Source organism: Muntiacus reevesi, chromosome 4 (genome assembly GCF_963930625.1).
Source record: "Muntiacus reevesi chromosome 4, mMunRee1.1, whole genome shotgun sequence".
Lineage (NCBI taxonomy): Eukaryota > Metazoa > Chordata > Mammalia > Artiodactyla > Cervidae > Muntiacus > Muntiacus reevesi.
The window spans coordinates 119,348,669-119,372,240 of NC_089252.1; the positions used below are offsets into that span (position 1 = coordinate 119,348,669).

Sequence of the window (23,572 nt, forward strand, 5' to 3'; positions counted from 1 at the left end):
ATATTCATTACACCTGGCTTCAATCCAGCCTAGCTGTCTTTCCCCCTTGTAACTGAGGCAGGAATCCCTCTGCTTTACATAAATTTGTTAACAAGCTTCAATCGCTGCAGAGAATAGGAAAGGCACAAACGCAGGTGGGAAATTCACTCTACTCTAGGCCAAGTTTCAGACATTTCCATGTTTAGAACTATATAGGTGAATAGCAATCCTTTTTTACAGAGACTTATACAGGCTCATTCTGTTGCTTCCGGTCATACACTTAAAACTGTCAAAATCTAGATTCAAATCTAGTTCTACCTGATTCATTCGATGACCAAAGTGCTATACTCTTTTTGGAACCCTGAAGTCACAGAAACTATTGACAAAAGCCCTTAGTAAGATGGTGGACCCGATCATATTTGGATACCTGTGTTGATAAATCAGTCCGTCCGTTAAAATCAGTTAAGTTTCCACAAATGTGAGTCCACTGGAGGAGTTCTCCACGTAAAGGCAAGTGGCCTAGTCCCTGTCTCCAAAGCTATCACAATAAAGTTGGGAAAGCAAGACACATATGCATTCAATAAAATTTTAGGGCTCAGTTGTGTGATATTTAGAACATATACTTTCAACGAGATTCCTAGAATTTCTGTGCAGAGTCTGTGATCTTCCTTAGACTGTAAGCTCCATGGAAGAGCGGTAACTGGGCCACTGCTGTATCACAACTGTAGCTGTTCTACAAAGATTTGTTTCTTGATGACTAATATAGACTATGGTTACAGAAGGTTTTAAAGAAAGAGTCAGTCTTGAAGTGCTTTCTTACAAAATAAGTAATCTGGGGCTAAGTTTTTTTAAAGGGAAAGAAAATGAGTAATTAGTAAATGTTCTATAAATGTGGAAGGAATGGCTAGGAGAAGCAAGAATAAAAAAAATTAGCAAAGGCAGAATGGATAAAGAAGATCTATCATAGCATTGTTAATTGGCTATACTCCAATATAAAATTAAAAATTAAAAAAAAAAAAAAAGCAGAGGTACAGTACTGGACATGATGTGCAAAGAGATAGGTGAAGGACCAGGAAAGAAGTAGGCCCTGCACTGATATCCAGAATCCAGGGTTCACTCACAGTTTTCAGCAGCCACTGTCAGATGTTCCCAAATCTCTGGGCTGCAATATCTTTATCTGCAAAATGAAGAAGATGGGGTATATATAAAGCTTAACCACTCTCTCCTTCCATCCAATCCAGGAATTCAGAATAGAAAAGAGCATGTTCAAAACACTGATTTAGGTCCAGGAATCTATATATTTTTTTAATATATAGACGTCAGCCAGGTTTTTAATATAGGACGTCAGCCAGGTTTGCGGACCACTTCTTAAACAAAGGAGAGGAAATAGACACAACGACAAAAATCTATCCAGCTGTAAAATTCAGAAGTTTATATGGGAAACTCAGCAGGATGGACTAAGTGGAAGAAGGCTGAGTGGCCTTAAAAGTCATAAGCGTTCTCCACCTTCATGAAACAAGCAGGCATTGTGCCCAGAGTGAAAACTGTGCATTTTTGTGAGTTGAAGTGGCAGGCTTGGGCCGTAACTTTTTTCAGCTACTCACTGGGGTCTGCAGACGTCGGGCTCTGCACCGAGGCCTTCTCCCAGGAACGCCCCGCGTCCTTGTCCTCCTTTCTCCTGCAGGTTCACTGCAGGTCGCTTTTGAAGAGTATGAGAGCTCGCAATTTGCACTGACAATGGTTCTCACATCTGGGTGGGACTGCACTTATTTAGAAAACCCTGGGACACTTTTAGGATGAAAAGGCAGCCGAACAAAAGCAAACATCTGTCCCGCATTGCTTCACTAAAGGTGACTTCCAGAGGATCCTAAATCACTTTTTTTAAAGTCACTTGGACATCTAACCCCGGTTAGACAACGCTGGAGTGCTTGCTCACGAGCTGTATTTATTTAGCGATTAGCCCAGCGTTTCGATTTTAGGGCAAAAAGCGAGCCAGATCGGGCGGCTTGAGGTAAGGATCCAAAAGGTCACCCATCTTGGCCTGGGGAGGCTTGCCTCCTTACCCTGTTAGGGTGACTATTTTTCTGGATTGGATTTTTTTTTTTTTTTCCCCCCCTTAGGTGCTCCATGTAGCCCCTGCATTCTCGGAAGTGGGCTTTGGGGAAGCGTGCAGCATCCTTCGGCCCCTGCGTGTCCGTCTGTACCCGTCTGAAGCAGGTCCCTTTCGGCTCTCGGCTCCGGGCGGCCCGGCCGCGGGAGGGAACGGAGGCAGCCGGGGGCGGGGCGGGGAGCGGGGTCCCGCGCCCCTCACGCGGTGCGGAGCGCCGGGGTCCGCGCCGGGCAGGCAGAGCCGGAGCGCCGAGAACTCGGCTGCACCTCGCGCCGCCAGCCGCCTCCCGCCGCGGGGCCGCGGAGGGAGGAGGGGGTCGGAGGAGGGCGGCGGGGCCGGGCGGGGGCCGCGGGCGGCCGGGCTGCGCTGACGTCACCGGGCTCGCGATTCGGGCTGGAGCGCTTTAAAGCAGGGGCGTGCGAGCGGAGATGCTGCTCCGCGCCGAGCAGGCCGCCGGCAGCAGCAGCGCTCACGGCCCCTGCAGCGGCTGCAGCCGCTCCTGGACCCCGCGTGGCGGCAGGGACCCGGCCGGGCCCCGCGGCGCTTCTCCTCGGCGGCCCCGCGCTGCCCGCGCCCGCGGAGCCGCAGAAGCCCGCCGAGCTGCGCCTGGCGCGCCACGGTCTGCAGCCCGGCCGACCCTCCCCACTCGCCGCCGCGGTCCCGCTGCCCGGGCACCATGGACACCTCCTCGGTCGGCGTTCTCCTGTCCTTGCCCGTCCTGCTGCAGCTGGCGGCCGCGGGCGGCTCGCCCAGACCCGGCACGCTGCTGCGGGGGTGCCCCGCGCGCTGTCAGTGCGAGCCGGACGGCAGGATGCTGCTCAGGGTGGACTGCTCCGACCTGGGGCTTTCGGAGCTGCCCTCCAACCTCAGTGTCTTCACCTCCTACCTGTAAGTGCGCCCCGGCTCTGCTTCGGGAAGCGGGCGGAGGGAGGGAGGCAGGCTGGCCCTCCGCGCGCTCTGGAGGGGGCGGACGAGGTTGCCAAGGGCGTCTTGGTCAGGCGTGTTTGGGCCCCTGGGAAACGCACGTGTCTTGGGGCAGCGCGCCCACACTTCCTGGGGCCCGCAGAGAAACGGCGGCTCCGAGTGCAACCCCGGGGGAAGCGCTGGTGCGCTGCAGCTTTGCGGCCCAGACTAGGCAGGTCGCCGCGCGAATTCCTGCGAGTGCAGGCAATTTGTCTGCACTGTGGACATCTGTGCCCCTGAACCTGGAACCCAAGGGTAGGCTGCCCAGTTGGTCCCTGCCCCAACCTCCGCCTCCTTGTCCCGTCACGTTCCGCGAAGAGATGGACTGGAAAAAGTTTCCCCAAAGGAGAACTCCAACGTGTCCAGCTCCAAAGGAACTTACTGTTCATCCCTTGCGCGGTCGCGTGATGTAACCTTTTTCTGTTCTGTTGCTCTGTTCTGTTCTTTCTCCCCCCCCCCCCCTTTTTTTTAATGAAGTGATTAAAATGTGGCAACCACTAGCTGCCAGAACGTTATCTTTACCTTTGGCTGCCGAGCCGCCCTTTGAAGTGCCCGCGGCCACTATGTAATCTTTAACCATCTCCTCCTCCAGGGGAAGAAAGGGAAGTGGGCTTAAGGCGGCGGAGCGGGTAAACAGCGGCGCCCACACCCAAGTGGAGACTTGAAGCTCTCTGTCATCCCTCGGGGATCCTACCACCCCGTCTCCCCCCTCCATCACAGCCTCCAAAGCCCCGGTTGCGGAGACGAGGCAGCGGCTCGTTGCTTAATTTTGTCTCCGGAAAATCCAGGCCTGGAGGGTAACAGGTGGCTGGGTGGATGAGGTGACCCAAGGGGACCCCGATTCTTGGGAACCGAGGCAACAACTGTCCATCTCCCTATCTGAGGCTTGCTTCCTTCGGGCAGGGAGACCAGGGGTCGGGACCACTCGGGAAAAGAGACACTCGCGACCGCAAGGCTTCACGTCTGGGTTTTAACTCCAGGCACGCCGGTGAACCCACCCCAAGCCCTGGCAGTCCCGGTTTCGGCTTCTCTGATGTGCCTTGGCAGGAGCAAACTGGAATGTTTGTGAACTCGGTCTTTCCTCTGTTTAGTTGTTTTCTGGAGGGAAGAAACATGAAGAGGCTTGCACAACGCTTTACACTAGATAGTGATTCTTTTTCTAGAGACAGACTGAGGAAGAAAAAAGAATTCTTTTTTACTTGCTTTGATTTTGTGTTGAAAGGGAGGGATTATCCTGCTAGATTTTAGTATTAGTAGGTGGCAGTTCCCCTCCTCACCTACCATAAAACTATTTTGGCTGCTTTCCTTATCTGAAAAGATTATAGAATTAATCTGTTTCCCCACAAGGTTTCCCTTCAGGTATTGCATGATGCAGTGATATTTTTACAGCAATGGAAATCCACTCCCCTAAGTGATCATTCTCTTAAGAACTCCCATTTCCTCCTCCTAAACAGCTCTCTCTACTACAAAGCTATCTATACTACTTACCTCCAGTCTCTGGATTTAACTGCTAAATTTAGTGTTTCAAGAATCATGTATTCTTCTGCATGGTGCGTTTCTGCTAGTGGTTGGTAATTGCATTCAAGAGCCTAGAACTGCTCTTGCTGGGCACCCTGAAGAAATTGGTTATATACAAGGGAGGTGTGCAATCCCCCCAAACTCTTAACTATGTAAGACATACAGTTGTTAGAAAACTCTTTAAGCATACAGAAAATAAATGTCAGGACTTTTTTTTTTTCCTCTCACTCATTTGTTAGGCTTCTGTTACTAAAATTTGGCATAAAATACTGCTTCCAATCATTTCCCACATACCTCAGATGCATTTAACTGCTTCCTCCGTGTGCTGGGGAGATCTGACTGCCACTGTTTCCTATCTGGCTATCATTATAGATAATCCCTCAGAGTTAAGATACCATTAGGAAGTTAATTGTCAGCTTTTTCTTGTGCTGTTTGATGACAGCCTATATCTGGCCTAAAGTGAAATTTCTCAGTGTTCTGTATAATATTAAAACCCAACGTGTCTGTGAAAAAGTGTCACAGTGAAAATCAGATACTTGCATCTAATGGTTAACTTTTCAGGGAATGTGAGGGCTACATGTAGAAATCAACCCTGAAGTAAATAAGCAGACTGATGTTGTCCATAATGAGCAATTTTAGAATCTGGTTTCCTTATCTGAGACAGAACGCCAGAGGCCCCTGGAGGCTCTGCCTTCGTGGCTGAGGGGTTTGGGTTTGGGGCTGTTTGGCATCCTCTGCTGGCGCGAGGGGCAGAAGGTGCCCTCTTTTGGTCACACCTAGAACGAAGTGACCGCTTCTCCTCCGCTTGTGCACTCACACCCTGAAAGAGAAGTCTTTATTTATTCACGTCTGAATAAGTAAGCTTGTGTTTTACTGGTTATATTAAGAGATAACTTCTTTTTGCTCTTGAAGAGGAACGTGAAGTTATAGCCCGGCTCCACGGGGGGCCCAGTGGTAATGAAGCTTTGGTGAGAAAATTGCTGTCTGCAAAGACTAGTGTGAGTGAGAGGCCATGCTATCTTTTATTGTTTGTACTAAGTTATCACCATTTCTTTTGAGTCAAAATGTTATCTCTTAATCTTCCTCCCCTCCCCAGAAGAGAACAAGCATTCCATTTTCTTCAAACAGCTTGATGATGGCAAGTTGCAGCTGTACACATTTGGCAAATAGATTTGCCACAATCTGATAACCGGTTAGTCCAACCTGTAGGTAAGGAAAGCTTCCTAAACCCTATTTTTGTACAGTTTTATAATCTTTCTTCCCCAGAAAAGCTAAACGTTAAGCCAGCCCAAACATTAATAGTAACTCTCTTTTCTTACTGAACTGCATTCTCCAGTGGATCTGTAATTGAACCACTGAACATGCGTGGTAGAAGCACTGGAAATTTTCAGCTTTAACCTCTCTCTCTTATTCTCTCTTACGCTAACTATGTTCACCCAGAAGAAAATAACACACCAAGAATAAGACATAAAAACAGACAATAACGGTTTCCAATGTTTAATACATCTCAACCTACCAGTAGTGATCTGTCAGAAATGAAGTAGTTCTAGCATCTAATTTTATGGATAAGTTGTTTTAATGCATCAAATTGGACATTTTTCCTAATAGGGTCTTAGAAGTAAGCTCCGTGTACTACTTTGATGTATCTTTCATCCAGTTAGTATAGTATCCAAATAGAAAACTAAATCCTAATGAACATCCTAATATAGTAAATATACTTTTCTTTATTCATCTAGAACAGTCATTTTATTTTTAAATGAAAATTGAGTTTTTTCCTGCAGTTGCTTAAAAACATGAACATTTCAGCCACAGGCAAATTCATGTCACATGAAACAAAGTTATCAGGAGAAAGAATTTTTTTTAAAAATTTTATCAATTTGGTTATTTTTCTATATATAACTTTCTAACAAAATTTAATTTTACACGCAATTGGTAAAACTAGTTTTAATAAAAACCAATCAAAAGCCTCGGTTATAGCTAATTAGCCATGGCCCTGGTGTCATAGATGTATTCAAAGCATTTAAGATACACTTTCAAATTTAAAGAACCTGTTCAGAATCTTCCCTGAAAATTGTTTAATATGTTTCTACTTCCCTTCAAGGAAAGAAAACTATTTTAAATGAAGGAAATTTTTGTACTTTAGAGATGGTTACAAAAGCCTTAATTGTTACAACAGTCTTAAAATTTAGATCAGTTGCAAACTATAGTGTGCTCTACGACCTGCTTGCAAAATTCATTTAAAATATAATGATATCAGTGACTTTTCTGCATTTTAATATTCTTTCTTTTTCTCCAGGATGTCTGGGTTTTCCTAGTAGTGTTTTTGTTTTGGGGGATAATTATTGAAACTAATTGACTGAGTTAGTCTGAGTGATTTTTTTTTTTTTTTTTTTTTTGAGATAGTGTTTCTAATTCAAGCAATCTTAATTGTATAGATTTACAAAAAATACTTTACTGACTATGTTCAACACATACATGGCAAAGTTTGTGCGACAATAATGAATTTTTACATATAATTAGCATAACCTTCAAGCAGATCTTCAATCTTTTCTCTCTTTACATGTTTTCTTCAAAGTAAAGGTGGAGTTCTGATCAGCAAGAAAAGTGGCAATCACAAATGAGTTATTAATAAAAGACTGGAATAAAAAACTAACCTTTGTAATTAAATAAAAGTATATTTTAATAATGAAACCGTTCCTACCTGGATGTGCTTGAAAAAGCTTAGAAACACAAAACTAGTCTATAATTTCTCAAAGTCAAGTTTTGAACTGAACTGTTTGATAGTTTTTAATCTCCAAAGCATGTAACTGTCAAAGGTATAGACATAATATCCAAGTAAACAATTAACTGTCATAAAATTAAAGACATTGCAGAATATTTACAGCTTTACAACTGGCACCTAATGTCTACTTACTTAATAAAGCATTTTTATATTTCTTCTATTGAATTTATACATGTAAGTCATTTTAGCTATAAATTTAAGTATGTTTCCCATTAAACCAAATCATATACCATAAGTTAGAAATGAAAAACAGTAGTGAGCACCGCATTGAGCAATTTTGTCAAGTACTTCTTTTGGTTTTATTCACTTATTTATATAAATTTAGAATAATTCTAGATGGAACATTTCCTTGTGAACACCCCACAAATGCATATTTCTGGTAAATTGAATTCTTCATGAGAAGGCAAATTCCTTCCTATGAGATTCAACGCCCTCACTCCTGTTGCAATGTTTCCCTTATACCGTGTCATTTTGCAGTAGAAAGATGAGGCAGACTGGCATTAGAGTCACTTATAGAGTTAGTTATTAGAGTTACTTATCAAAAATGACAAGCTGATAATTTAGTCCTATTGCTATTTTTTATGTGTCTTAGAATTTCATTTGTTAAATTACCCATGAATTCCAACCTACTACAACTCTTTGATTCCCAGATTCTATCAGCTTCAATCCACAGTTTAATTCAGTCCTCATAGGTCCCAACTACATGTTCAGTCTCACCATGGAGCTCCTTAGCTCTGGGAAAAGGAGACACGGCATCGGCTATAAGGTGGGATGTTTTATAAGTGTCTTCATATGCAAAATTATTTTGTTTCTCCATAGATATCATAGTAGGAAGCAGGTTCATTCTTAAAATCTCTGGCATTTTTTCCCACTTATCAAGTTAATTTTTTTTTTGCACCTTATAAGTCCAGTGAAAATGTCTTATTTGAAACTAGTAGGTAGAAGAATGTTAATCATTTGATTTCAAAAAAATGGAATAGTGTTATCTAGCAGTAATACTAAAAGATGGTTAACAGGGTGTTTGAATTAGAAGGTTAAATTTTTAATTAAAAAATCTTTACTTTTAATTGAGATATAATTGATCTATAACATTTGTGTCAGGTATACAACATAATGATTCAATATTTATATCAAATCATGATATCATAGCCATGGTAAGTCTAGCTAGCATCCATTAACCACAAACTGGATTAACTAAATATTTTTAAGATATTTTGGAAGCAGGAGTCCTTTCTCATATCCTCATTCTCAATATTTAAGGTGAATCAACACATCATTTATTTGATAAGATGAATTGGCACATTATTTATTTGATTCAGAGTGGAGAATTATTTCAAGATTTTATCTATTCAATATTTAAATCTCAATATTTAATATGGATCAGGGAAGCTGGAATTTACTTTGAATATATGCAAAAGAACCATCCATTGTCCATGAAACCATCTTCCTTAAAATCAGATGGACTAATTCTCCAGGAGGTAATGATGGGCTCTCTTTCCTTCAGGGTTTATCTTCCTCCCTAGACTGTGAGCACCTCCAGGCTAGGAAATTTTTCACTTTATTTCCCAAGTGCTCAGACCAGTACCTGGCAATTAAGGGATGTTCAGTAAATACTTGTAATGTTGACTTGAATAGAATTGGCTGAACCAGCTGCTGAAATCCTAATGGCTAAAAGGGCTCAGAGAAAGGTAACAGTTACTTGTCTGCAAGTAACAGAACAACACAAATCTGCTGGTGTCCCACAATTACAGCTCAGCCCCATTGGAAATAGAGTTAAATTGCACTTATCTTAAATGATGCTATGAGTTAATAGACAGACCAGAATTTACATGTCTAAATTACTTTATTATTGTAATAACAATAATTAAAACAGCTGACATTTATATTATTCTTTCTGAGTGCCCGGCATTATGGAGCTACTTTACTTAATCCCTTGCCCCACAACAACCTTTTGGCACAGGTATTATTCTCATACCTGTCTCGAGTGGCCTGTTAGCTTATTGCAAGAATATTTCCAAGGCTCAAAATGTTTCAGGGCCTCTTTGAAATTATCTTTAGGGCTAGTTTATCAGAAAACAAGGAAACCAGCCTTCTAATGTTTAGTTATGCCTCACAGTAATTGCAATTAGTGCTGAAATACTTCAGCACAGTTTTCTTCTTAGGAACATAACTTATGAAGCCCTCCCATGAGAAATATTTCTTCAAGGAATCCTAGGAAATGTAGTCTTTGGTTTTTGATGAGATGAGAATAATACTATATAGCTTAGGGCCAATATATTAAGTTTAGTAGCTACCTTTTCCTATATCCACAGAAACTATTTCTCTGGTCTCCAAGTCAAAGATAATAATTGTGGTGGTGCCCAAGTATTATAAAGAGTGAGCAACTGACTAATAACTTCCAAGTTGAAAATGAAACTCTTTTTTTTCTGTGACCAGATCTATGCATCAAATAAAGTAGCTAGCTTCTTTGAAACTATTTTTCAATTCTGAGAGATGTGAGAGAGGTATATCCATATAGCTAATTCACTTTGCTACAGAGTAGGAACTAACACAATATTGCAAAGTAACTGTACTCCAATAAAAATTAATTTTTTTATAAGAGACATGAACTTTCTTAATAGGCCAATTTTATTTAAGTTTGTGTTTACCTTCAAAACTGGTAAGATAAGATGAATTGACACATCATTTATTTGATTCAGAATAGAGAATTATTTCAAGGTTTTATCTACTTATCGATCACTATGTAAGCTCTGCATGGTTTAACAATTAAGCCAGTGAGACAGACTTCTGTGTAAATTAGAAATCTGGATAAGACAGGGAAAAGTCCCTTCCTTCAAACAAAGAAGAACTGAACTATCCATTTAGTTTCTTCAATCATTCAATTCATTTGCTGCTATAAACCTATATGTTAATCATTTATTATATTACAAAGTTGACATGAAAAACCAATAGTTGACCAATTAATTATAAAGCATATTCAGCATAAAGAACACCTCCTCAAGTAAGAACTGATGTTTAGAAAATTTAGGTTACTTTGAGATACAATCTCTAAAAACTCTTACAACAGTATGTTTGACTTCAGTTTTCTATGAACAATAATAATTTCAGAATTATAGCAGATACAAACTACTATATATAAGATAGGTAAGCAACAAGGTCCTACTGTGTAGCATGGGAGCTATATTCAGTATCTTGTAATAAACCATAATGGAAAAGCATATGAAAAAGAATGTATATGTAAAAATTTACTGAGCAATCCCTAATTGCCAAGTGTCTCATTTTTAACATATGCACATTTTTTCCATGTTCATTTCGTCCTTCTTTGCTACAGGAGTTTGACTTCACCTCCTAACAGAGACCATGATGGTCAAGGAGAAAGAAAGTCATCTCACGTGCATCACACACACACACACACACACACACCAACACTCCAATAAGAAACAATTTCCTTTGCGCCACTTGCTCGGTGGAATGGGTGGAAATGATACACATTGACATGTCATGGCAGTGGAGGGCCAGCCCTTTCCAGGGGAGAGACCGAGGCGCTGCCTGTGAAGGCACCTTCAGTTCGCTTCAGAAGCTGAAATGCAGAAGACAATTGTCCTGGCAATGGGAGCCCAGCTCCAGCTGAGAACGTGTGCACCGAGCTGACCTTGCTCATCAGCCTGCCAGCTGAGATTAAGCTTTCCTCAAGTGGTCCCTTGTTAGTCCAGCCTTTTCCCCAGTGTTGCTCATCTTTCACTACTGGAAGCCAAGTGTTTCAAACTGTTACTCAATTTTGCAGCCAAATTCCTTTATTTTCTCCTCTGCCCTCTCTCTGTCTCTCTCTCTCACACACACATACGCACCAAATGATGACTAACCTTACATGCATGCTTTCCTTTTCAAAGTCCACATTAAGAAGAGAATCTTAAGAATTTTTATGTTTCACTAAAAAAAAAAAACTAGTAAATATTCTTGTGCCCCCTTTTTTTTTTTTTTGAAACCTTGATTAAGTAGAACAGGGACCTCTACAAAAGATGTCTCTGCAAAAATAACCTTCCTTTGATCAAAAAAGCCACAAAAGTGTACTTCTCAGGAAAGTACAAAACCACACATGATCTCAAGTGGAAAAAATATAAAGAATTTGCTGAATTTTTAACCTTAGCACATAACAAAGATATTATTTTAAAGTTGGTTGGTTGATGTGGGCTGTGTTAGAACTTTCATTGTGTTGTGTTTGGGTTTACCCAATGTTATTTTAATGAGTTTATTGGTTCGACACACAAGACACCACATGGCGCTTAAAGGTTTCAGGTTATAAATTTCCTTGTGAGGCCCTTACTTGAAAGAACTCTGTTACATAACCCATCGGTCTTTAAATCTATCAGCATAAAAATAACCTTTCACTTTTTACATACATAAAAGATTATTTAGCTATAAAAACCAAATAAAAATTTCCATGGAAGGAGCTACATTCCTTAATCATCTGTTATGTGTATAAGTTAAGGTTTTCACAGTAAGCATTTATTTCTCTGTGAATATTGAATGACTCTACAGAATGAGTTTGGAGTCTTCCAGTCTTTACTGGAAGAAGAAATCTCCCTCTTTGTTTTCTCTTCTTATTTCTTGTCCTGAAGGGACCCTTAGACCTGCCTGCATTTGGCCATAGATGTACTCTATAATCAGTGGTGTTAACTGCCCAATAGAGTAAAACCTAGAAAAAAATAGCAAGAGAGATGGAAAGAAGAAGTGGGGAAATGGGCCACTCGAAGAAACAACACAGACAGAACAGAGAGAGACAGCAAGCCCTGAACAGACATTCAGCCTCGGATGGCACCCTTTATGTTTCTCTTCTCCATCCCCCTCTATCAGACAGTATCAGAGCAGGACTGAAGGACGCGTCTCCCTTAACGCAGACACTCTCCCCTGCCAGGACTGCAATCTACAAGATGCAGGGAAGTTTAGAAAGAAGAATCTCAGGGATTAAAGTTATCAGCCCGAAGCACACCACAGTTGGGGTCTTTGATTTTAAATTGAGGAAGCCACGTTATTGTCCGTTTGGTGGGAGACCTGAACTCACGGAAGCCCCCATTCCCCAGCAGCTGTTGTTCTCTGGGGCTCTGTGCAGTGGAGTCCAGGCAGAAGTTCAAGATCTTTTTTTCATTGAGTCTTCAAGCTCGAGTAGCAAAAGGAAGTCCCAGTTAAACCAGACTCTCCCAGGGTGTAAGCCAATCTCCTTTGAAGATCTCAGAAGTTTTAGCAACATGATTAACTGACAGTGCAGATCCTCCTTCCACCCTGTAGCTGCTGGCCTTGAGCATAAAGTCCACTGCCCCAGGGTCTTGTAACAGTGAGAAGTGTCAGATGGATACAGTCTGGTCCCGAATAACTATTACATAGTAATTTGAAGTCCCCTTTGCCTTAGCAGTAGGAACTCCTCAGAACACAGTTAATTGTATAAAGGGAAAAGCAAGGCTGATTTGGGGAGATTTGTGTTAAGTACAATAAACTTAATTCAGAGGTTGAGCGAATAGCTAACTACATTTAGAGTAAATTCTACTATAGAGAAATAAAAGGGTTAATCTTTTATCCACAAATTACGGGAATCACTAAGCTGTGTACCAGAGGTCACAGTACATAATGCAAAAGTGAAATCTAATCATGAGTGCTAGAGCATATCCCTAATTGCCCAAATAAACAGAATTAAAATCACTTGGATGGATTGCAGAGGTTTTTGAGGAGTCAAAAGCTATATCTAACCATAGGCTTTAAAATAGAAAAGACCTTAGAGTTGCCCTAATCCAACACCTTCGTTTTCACAGATGATGAAATTCATGTTCGTAAGAGGTAAACAGCATGCCCCAAATCACATAGCTGGTGAAGACGGGACTGGAACCCAAGTCTCCCAGAAACTCCAGTTGAATGATTCTTTTTTTTTTTTTTCACATTTTTGCTCCAATGCCAGATACCCAGGTGAATTCTAAATACTCCATTAGCTCTCTAGATGTTGCCAAGTATCCTACTGTTTATGCATGATATATGTTCGTTTCTAGGTGTGTGCTTGAATCTTAACCCAATAAGATTTTGTTCCATTGCAGATACCAATAAAGTTGCCTTTCTCTCACCTAAAAATCTATATGGCAGAGAGAGAGAATCAGGTTTAGTTTGAGGAATAAGCAGTGTCCCAAGTTTCAGTTCATGGTCAGTAAACATGTCTTTATTGTCATTTAAATTTCACTTGGGATTTTAATTTGACCACATCCGGGTTGCCTTCGGATCTGCTGTGCCTGCTCCATCTTTCCTCTAGCCCTGAAACTCAGGCTCTCCTCATTTTTGTCGTGGTCTCCTGTCTTGGTCTGCAGAGCCCCACGACACAGACGCACTCCCTGCCACCCCGTGAGTCTGTCCAGGAGGCAAGTCTGTCCATGTCCCCCTTACCTTCAGTGCTTCAGTGGTTTCCCGTGGCTTTCTCAGTAACGTTTCACTCCTTAGTTTAACCCACAGAATCACCTTGTCACGCCTCATCCCCCACCGCCAGCCCTCCCCTCCTCAGCCCCCGTATTCTCCAGGCTCCAGCCATGTCCAACCACATCCTGCCGTTTCCGTGTCTCAGGCCTCCAGGCTCTCAGATGTGTCTGCCTCTGCTTGGATGCCTTTCTCCTCCTTCATCTTCGAGGCTTCTGTGAGTCTTCCCGTATTCAGTGCGAGCATCACCTCCAGAGAGGTTTCCGTGACCCGCCCGTCTCTGGTGCTCCGTGCTGAGCCCAGCCCCGCCCCAGCACACATCTCTCCTGATTACCGTCCTCCATCTGCTTGTCTGTCCTCACTACTGGACTCCACATACCCCTTGATTCTCTTAGAGCAAAGAAGAAAGGAGTCTCCCTGGGTTAGAACATAGAATGTCTATGTACCAACCATGGTTTTCATTTTCTGTATTTTATGATGCTTTGTTATCTTGGGCCCTTGCATACCCAGGAGGGACCGAAGGGCTATCTAATCCTGGAGATAGCAGCAGCAAATCCCCTGTAAATGTGCCTTTCTTGTGCAAACCAAGCAACAGAAGCCAGCACCCCACCACCTTCTTCATCAGGCTCTTGCAGGGATTTTACCCTCTAGGTCAATATTTCCTGCCCTAATCACCCCTGGGCCAGGTACCAGATAACTCGGGGCAACAGCTACACCTTGAGCCTGATGATATTATTCAAACTAGCTGATTTCAAGTCTGCTTATCCAGCTCATTCTTCCCATGGGAACCACAGTAAAGGCTCTAGCCCCTGCTTTCTTCCCACTCCTCTATCCCCCGTGTGGTCCTGACCCGATATGTCCACCTGCTTTTGGGAACATGCATGCTAAGTTGCTTCAGGCCTATCTGACTTTGCAATGCTATGGACTGTAGCCGGCCAGGCTCCTCCGTCCATGGGATTCTCCAGGCAAGAGTAGTTGCCATGTCCTCCTCCAGGGGATCTTCCGACCCAGGGATCGAACACACATCTCCTGTGTCTCCTACACTGCAGGTGGATTCTCTGCCCCTGGAGGAAGGGGAAGCCTGGCAACCGTGATGACAAGCTGTCTTTTGCTAGCAATCATCTTGCATTCTAAGGGCGACACCATACCTGAATGACATGAAAACCTACATCTCCAAACCCCTTTGCCCCTGCACGCCTGTGCCTGGTCAGCTTCAGAAGCAGCTGCGGCTGGGGTGCACTTGAGGGAGAGTCACCCAGTTTTCTCTCTGTAGGGGACCCGCCCTATTCCCTTAAACACCGCATAAGGCTTGCCTGTCATCCACGCCTAAGATATAAGGTGCCGCCAAATGTGTAACAGGGAGATGAGCTGATAGAATCTCCGGTATAATCTTATAATGTGGTGACCAAGAAATCCTTCCCTCTAAACTTGGCAGACTGCATTGTTTGTAAATTCCCAAGACAGAGGAAAAAAAAAAAATCAGAACGTGCTCTTTAGGGGAGACTTCCCTGGTAACCCAGTGGCTGGTACTCCAAGCCCCCAGTGCAGGGAGCCTGGGTTCGGTCCCTGGTCAGGATCCCACATGTCACAGCTGAAGAGTCCCCCCGCCACAGTGGAGACATCCCCAGTGCTGCAACTAAGACCTGGCGCAGCTGAATAAATAAAACATTTTTTGCAGTGCTTTTTAACACTCTTACCTCCAGTGTTTTCATATGAGTCTCATAAAAGTTATGAATACCCCTATTTTAGAAATGAGAGCATCTTTTGACAAAGCTCACAGCCTCATCTTGAATAACCTTAGCAGCTTATTCCAGATCTCAGTTTTCTCATCCGTAAAATGGCAACAATAATGGCACTTACCTCACTGGATTGTTGTGACAGCTGGTGAACTAACGCATGTAAAGACTTTTCCGTAGTCCCTCACATATGGCGCATGCATATAACATTAAGTGCTGTTGGTTTTGTTGGTCATGGTGGTACAGTTGGTATAACACTAAACCCATGTTTTTCAAATATGCAGTGTCGCCTCTTATTGTTATCCACCCCCAAAAAATAGCTGTCCATGGGCCTAAAATGTTACAAGTGTAACTGCAGTTTTCAGTAAACAATATTTTTTAATGTTAAAAATAAAGAGAAGAACAAGGTACCTACTAGGTGCCTACTAGGTACAAGAGTAGGCGAAGCTTAAAACGAGTAAGACATCACCCACTACCTGTTCAAGTAAAAAGATTTCTATGTATGGATTTGGCTATGCCAAGTCTTAGTTGCCATATTCGGGATCTTTAGTTGGCAGCATGTGAGATCTAGTTCCCTGACCGTGGATTGAACCCGGCCCCTGCATTGGGGGCTTTGAGTCTTAGCCACTGGACCACCAGGAAAGTCCCCAAGTGAAAAGATACTGACTTTCAGCTCCAATTTTTTTGTATCAATAAATAAAAGCTTCGTATACTGCATGGCGTTCCGTATTCTCACATGTGCGTCGGTGCTATAGACCCTCCACGAGCCCCCAGGTGGGCCACTGACCGAGGGCAGGCTTCGTCACAGATGGTGAGCAGGCGGCCCAATGTTGGGGGTGCCTCCTCCAACACAATGTCATGGATGGCCCACCATTTGTGGTCCTGGGTTTGAGTTGCTTTTATCCTCTCTTTCTTCTGGTCACCCATCCTCACGATTTTCCCTGAGTATGTGGGGAAAGTTGAATTTCATAACTTCTTGGACATTCAGAAGCTCACATCCCAGCAGTGGTCTTGCTGTGGCAGAAGGGGAGAGATGATGGATGCAGGGGACTTGGAGGAGAGGGGGAGCCCAGCCTTTCCTCACAGCCAAAGACTCTCTCAGGGAAAAAACAGATTGTCAACACAACAGATGTGGAGTTTTTTAATATTAACAACTGAAAAAATAATTCTACTCTAAGGAGATAAAAGCTGATTTAAGGAATATGCTTATGTCTACCTGAAACTATCTTCAAAAGAGTTGAACTTTCCTGAGGAATTTCAGTAGCTGTCTTTGGTGAAGAAGCAATTGGTTCAGTGCAACAAATTGCAGGAAGGATCTTTGCAGTCAGTGATGACAATGAGACTAAAATTATTTCCTGGGGAATCTTGGATACCAGTGACGTGAATCTGGGAGTGGGGGAGGGACTCAAGGTTAAATAGGGGTCAGAGCACCACCAAGCTTGTGTTTAAGCTGGAGGCCTCTGGAATTAGGCCCAGTGATCCCCAGCAGAGAAGGGAGATGGGCGATGGGTGGGAGGTCACTGGACCAGAGAGTCTTTTAACTCTGTGGGATGAGCCCATGTCTCCATCTCTCCAGATGCTCGGCAGCCCTCTGCAGAAGGAGCAAGCTGCTTTACCACTGACCAGTGAAATCAAGAGAGCGGGTCTGAAAAGAAAAAGGGAAATCTCCCCATAGGGATACTTTTCTCTCTTGCAATATGTGAAAAGACGATGCTGGAATTCTCAAGTGTCCACTGAATCACTAAAGTAAGAAACTGATGTGTTTTGCAGCCCTAAAGCCAAAACGAGAGGAAATTTCAGACAGACGTTATGTGTTATCCAGCAGTACAGATTGAAGAAGTGGGATCCATCAGCCCAGCTTCATTAAGCAGTTTAAATAATCACTAAACCAAGGGGGATTAGAAGGCAGCAAAAGTTGAACAATTTCAAATGAAATGTCAGAAGGGTCTATCTCTTAGGTAAAGCAAAGTTCTTTAGGTGGAGGGGGAATAAGAAGAAAGTGATAGTCCAGAGGAAACTGTGGCAAATAAGAAAAGAGTTTTTAAAGTGGTGAGGTTCCCAAGTGGTTCAGTGGTAAAGAATCTGCCTGCCAATGCAGGAGTCACAAGAGACGCAGGTGTGATTCCTGGGTCAGGAAGATCCCCTGGAGAAGGAAATGGCAACCCACTCCAGTATTCTTGTCAGGGAGATCTCATGGACAAAGCAGCCTGGTGGGCTACAGTCCATGGGGTCACAAAGAGTCGGACACGACTGAACTCCTGAACATGCACTCACAAGAGAGACTCCAAGGTGAGGTGAATTGCAGGATAAGAAGGAGAGTGAGACCTGAGAACAAGCTGCTCAGTGTTGCAGAGACCCTGGCTACTGCCTCTACTGTGAGGTGGACTCAGCCAAAGGGTGGCGTTCGGTCCTCCAAGGGTCTGCACACACACACACGGGCACATCTCTGCACTTACACAATGGACACTCATTTTGAAAACAACCTCCAAATCTCAAAATACATGTATCTACTCTATCTAGAAGGCAACTGACACACAGCCAGGAGCTGGGAAATCAGTGACGTCACAGTGCAGCAAAACCAAAGAAAGTCAACCATAACTGGAAAAGACACATGTACCCAATGTTCATTGCAGCACTATTTATAATAGCTAGGACATGGAAGCAGCCTAGATGTCCATCAGCACATTAATGAATAAAGAGGCCGTGGTACATATATACAGAGGAATATTACTCAGCCATAAAAAGGAACTCATTTGAGTCAATGCTAATGAGGTAGATGAACCTAAAGCCTATTATATAGAGGGAAGTAAGTCAGAAAGAGGAAAACAAATATCACACATTAATGCATACAGGTGGGATCTCTAAAGATGGCACTGCTGGACCTATCTGCAGGGCAGCAGTGAGGACAGACGGGGAGCAGACTTGTGGACGTGGGGCGGGGGAGGGTGGAAGGAGAGGGCAGGACGCATGGAGAGAGTGGCCTGGAAACATACACACTAAGGCATGAAAACAGACAGCCAGTGGGGGTTTGCTGCATGGCTCAGGGAACACAAACCAGGCTCCGTGACAACCTGGAGGGTGGGAGGGGTTGGGAGCTGGGAGGGAGGCTCTAAAGGGAAGGGACATATGTGTATCTGTGGCTTATCCATGATGAGTATGGCAGAAACCAACACGATATTGTAGTTATCCTTCAATTAAAAATAAATTAAGGAAAAAAGAACTGAAACATGCAGAGGAGTGGTGCTCTAGAACTCTAGATCCATGGTTCTCAAGCTTGTCAACAGCTCAGCTTCACATGAGACCTCGTGGGAACTGTCTTCAGGCCCAGATCACACACCAAGCTAAACTAAATCAGAATCTCTGAGGGAAGAAGCTAGGCATCGGAATGACTTTTCACTCCCCAAGGCAAATGGGAGGTTTCTACATACCCACAGTCAAAACCATTTTGTGCAGCAAATCTGGGCTTCCCTCATAGCTCAGTCCATAAAGAATCCGCCTGCAGTGCAGGAGACGAGGGTTCGATTCCTGGGTCAGGAAGATCCCCTGGTGAAGGAAATGGCAACCCACTCCGTTACTCTTGCCTGGAGAATCCCATGGACACGGGAGCCTGTACAGTTCAGTCCATGTACAGTACAGTTCATGAGGTCGGTCGCAAGAGTTGGACACGACCGAGTCACTTTCACTCACTCAAGGCAAATGCAACGGGCAGTCACTTTTGAGGACCCCTGGTCTAGGCCTAGCTACCCCACTCATGAGCCATCAAATCTCCATAAGAGGCAGAAGCTCCCTGCCTCGGTTTTCACATCTGTGAAGTAAGAGAAGTGCGCACATGCTCAGAGCTTGCTCCTAGTTCGATCATCTATGAATCCATCAGCTTGACATGAGAGGGTATTGTCCTAGGGCAGGTGGACCAGTCTTGTAGAAAATGGGAGGTTTCTACACACCCACAGTCAAGCCCATTTTGTGCAGCAAATCTGGGAACATTGTTTACTCTCCCGCAGTGAGCGTTACTTAAAATGACTTTATTTGTTTTACAGTTTAGAGGGCCTCTGTAGGTAGCCTCAGGAGCCTATTCATTTCATTAACATTAAATCAACAAGCAGACCTTCTTTCTGCCTCTCTCAAGCAGGATTAATGGATTTTGGCATGATTTGTGCATCTAGCAGCAGAACCTCGTGCTGAGAGAGCTAGCAGGCTTGACTAATTCCCAGCAGTGCTAACTTCATAAACTTACTTTAAGCTTTTAACTTTGACTGAAGATTAGAGGTAATGACTTCACACTGTTCCATGTGAATGCATGATATTCAGGATGCATAGAAAAACTATACAAAATGACAAACTATTTGATGAACTAGCATTATATATGTTTGCATGCGTATGTATGTGTATAGCTATATGGTTTATATGTTTATGAAAATACCCAATTCTGTGATGTAAAAAAAGATCTTCTAAAACACTGAGATCCACCTAATAAGTAATCATTACACTAAACAGGTTATTGATAGATGCATATGAAAGTTTGAGCTTTAGAACCTATAATTAGAATATCATAAATACACTAATAGAAGGCCCAATGTTGTGAGAAGCTGTAACATGATGGACTGTTGACTATGAATAATTTTCTAAGAAGCAAAATGATTCTACTCTCTGAGACCAGTTATCACCTATAAAGAATCCTCCATACAACCATGCTTATCCTTTTTTTTCTTCCAGACATTCTTAAATTCAAAATTCAGAGAGGTCTGCCTGAAGAAAAGAGAGAAAAGAGAAAAATACAATATTTCCAGCCCATCTGACAAGACTACATAAAAAGCTTTTGATCAAAGGGTCTTAAGTACACTTTACTGGTGTGACAAACAACATTTTTATCCCTTTATTAGATTTATTTTCTTCTGAAAACTGCAGTGACCAGGGTATGGTTTGTGAAAGAAAGCTGGCAGGGTTGTGTTCTTTGATTCCTAATTAACACCTTCAGTCTCAAAGGAGAACCAACAGAAATACCATAAAGTGTTGCAGCTGCATTGTGATTCCGCTTGGTTGGTTTGCTAAAAGTCGGCTGGGCATCGGCAGCTGCAATAAAGAGAAAGCTCAATGAATGTTTTGTATTGTGCCCACTGAAGTGAAAGAAGGCAACCATTTTAATTTTCAAATGGGCAGCTGCAGAGGGAGGTTTAAATGGAGCTAAATATAAGATTTACTGTTAATTTATAGTAAATAAACAAAATAAAATCCAGCTTTCAAGTTTTTATAATCATATGGGAATTTTAGTGAGAAATTACGAAGGATGATAATTTTGGCGCTTTTTAGCTACTGACTGGAGGAATTTGGCAACAAGGAATCACATTCATTATGAAAAATCAAAATAGGTTTTTGGAAAGAGCCAAACTTTTAGAAATTGACATCTCCACTTTGAGAGGTAGAAGTTTCCCTTTCCTGTCTTTCGTCATGTAACTCCTTCGTCCTACTTCGTAGAAACCCTAAATACATTCAGATCAGAATTGAGTAAGATTCCCTATGCACACACCCCCACCTCACTTTTCTTTAAGAGCGTGGAGTTGAATTTTGGCTTGAGTAGGAAGGGGAATAAAGGAGGCATTTAACTCTGGTCAGATAAATCTCACTCACATTCAAAAATGCAATTAAGGAAATATGTAAATCTAGATGTTTCATCAAAATGCTAGCTAAGGGGTGACTAGTTCTTTTCAAACACAATGACTGAACTAAAGAACTTTAGTGTCTGTGTAAGAACCATTGTCCAAGCTGCAGTCCCTGTTGGTAACAGAGTCCGGCCTGGCCGTGGGAAATACCTACATATTTGACACAGGCCCTATTTCTGAGAGAAAGGGGATGGAAGAGAAAGTATGGCGATTTTACTGTTGCATTCTAATCAGCCATGATCTGCCTAATTTGCTTTGATCAGGAAGATAAACTAATTTTTCTATGGGCTGGATAAAAGTAATTAGCAAGCCAAAGCTTTCATGTTATTTCAAAAGAGCTAAAGTAAAGAGGATCAGAAATTGTAATGGTGGGAGCTAAATACATCTTTTCGGTTCATCTGAGAGCATTGTTAGTTCAAAATAGAATACTGACACAGAAGAGGAACTCTGGCTAAAGATAGTTTCATGGACTGCACAACCATTGTAAATCCTGGGGCCTACAGTGCTATGTAACTAAACAGAATTACAAAGGGTGATTTATAATTGGTATCTGTCATATAGCCCTGTCCTTTTGTGAAGAGACCTTTACCTTCATGTGAAAAGGTAGGATTATTGCCTCGTCCTGAAAACACTGTTGATTTTTTCCAAAAGCTCTGTATTTAAGTTGTTTAAGTGGTTGGAGTAGTTGGATGTGTTTATTTGAACTGTAAAGCTCTGCTTCTCTAAAGCATGCAGAGACAACCTACTTGGGATCCTACAATCCTGGATATACTAGAGTGAGATCTGAGATCAAACTGAAAAAGCTACTCGGGAACCTGATTCCCCAGATGCTTAAATTTCACAGGCTGGCTCACTGGTTTTTGTGCCAGTTGCCAGCTTCAGTAATGGCCCGTCCTCCTCTCCTGTTTTTTTTTTTTTTTCCTAAACACCCAAACACATGTAGTTATTAGATGAGAAGGAAAGATTTTGGAATATAGGATTTAGTTTCTTTAAAAAAAATCCACTATTTAGTGTTACATTTTCTCTTGTTGATGTGACCTTTGCATTACTTCCTTTTCCAAGCTGTTGTACTAGATATGGTATCTGTAACCTTGCTGTAAACTTAATTGCTTTTTTGGTTACTAATCTCCTTTGCTAGGGTTCTTAGATACCACAGTATGCATTTCATGCCAGACTCATTGTGTCTTTTAAAATAGGTAGATATTTTTCAAAGGATCTCTAGGTGAGGTTGGAGCTCACCAAGTTTCAAAGTTATATAGAAACGGTTGTTACAGAACAATTCCAAAGGAAACTGAAAAACGAGAGCACTATTCTAAATTACTCAAAATCATTTGATTTACTCTCTCATGTCTTCCCCTTAGTTTGGACAGCTATAGTCAGCAAACATTTTAACTCTTTATCACTGTCATAGAAATTCTTAATAATAGCATTGTTTAAAAATGCAAACAAGTCTGTTTTTACTTTGTGGCTAAATATCACAAGATCTAGAAAAGAGGGCAATTGTTAGGACTAAGAAGTCAATCTGCAGTATAGAGCGGATCTTAATAGTGTCAGTCCCATGTTCCCTCCATGGCTTCTCAGGTGGCGCTAGTGGTAAGGAACCAGCCCCCAGGTCAGGAAGACCCCCTGGAGAGGGCACGGCAGCCCACTCCAGTGTTCCTGCCTGGAGAATCCCATGGACAAAGGAGCCTGGCGGGCTATTGTCCATTGAGTTGCAAAGAGTTGGACTTGACTTAAGCAATTTAGCATGCACACATGTTCCTCCATATTCATTCATTCACTCACAAAATAATATTTATCAATTGCTTATCCTGTGCTAAAATGAGTATCACAGTGCCCAAGATGAACACAATCTCTGCCTTTACAGAGGAGACAGACATTAGGAAAATGCTTATTAAATGTATCTTATTAAGATTATGAAAGTGCTCTGGTGGAGTGCATGAAATTACCTTCTAGAACTAACATTCTAGAAATGAAGCACAGGCTGGAGTCAAGATTGCAAGGAGAAATGTCAATAACCTCAGATATGCAGATGATACCACCCTAACGACAGAAAGCAAAGAGGAACTTAGCCTCTTGATGAAGATGAAAGAGGAGAGTGAAAATGCTGGCTTAAAACTCAACATTCACCAGGATGGGGAATTCGTGTAACTCTATGGCTGATTCATATCAATATATGACAAAATCCACTGAAAAATAAAAAATAAAAAAAATAAAAAACTCAACATTCAGAAAATGAAGATCAAGGCATCTGGTCCCATCACTTCATGGCAAATAGATGGGAAACAATAGAAACTGTAACAGACTTTATTTTCTTGGGCCCCAAAATCACTGTGGATGGTGGCTGCAGCCATGAAATTAAAAGACGCTTGCTCCTTAG

At 42.5% G+C, this 23,572-nt stretch overlaps 1 protein-coding gene across 2 annotated transcripts in view; it reads left to right on the plus strand.

Moving 5' to 3' along the window:
• Nucleotides 1-2,544: 2,544 nt before the first annotated feature.
• Nucleotides 2,545-23,572, plus strand: part of LGR5 (leucine rich repeat containing G protein-coupled receptor 5) — a 126,738-nt gene continuing 105,710 nt past the window's right edge. For both annotated transcript variants that reach the window (XM_065935465.1, XM_065935466.1), the window contains exon 1: nt 2,545-2,977. In XM_065935465.1, the coding sequence (XP_065791537.1) occupies nt 2,766-2,977 (212 nt within the window). In that variant the 5' untranslated portion in view covers nt 2,545-2,765. The remainder of the gene's footprint in view (nt 2,978-23,572) is intronic.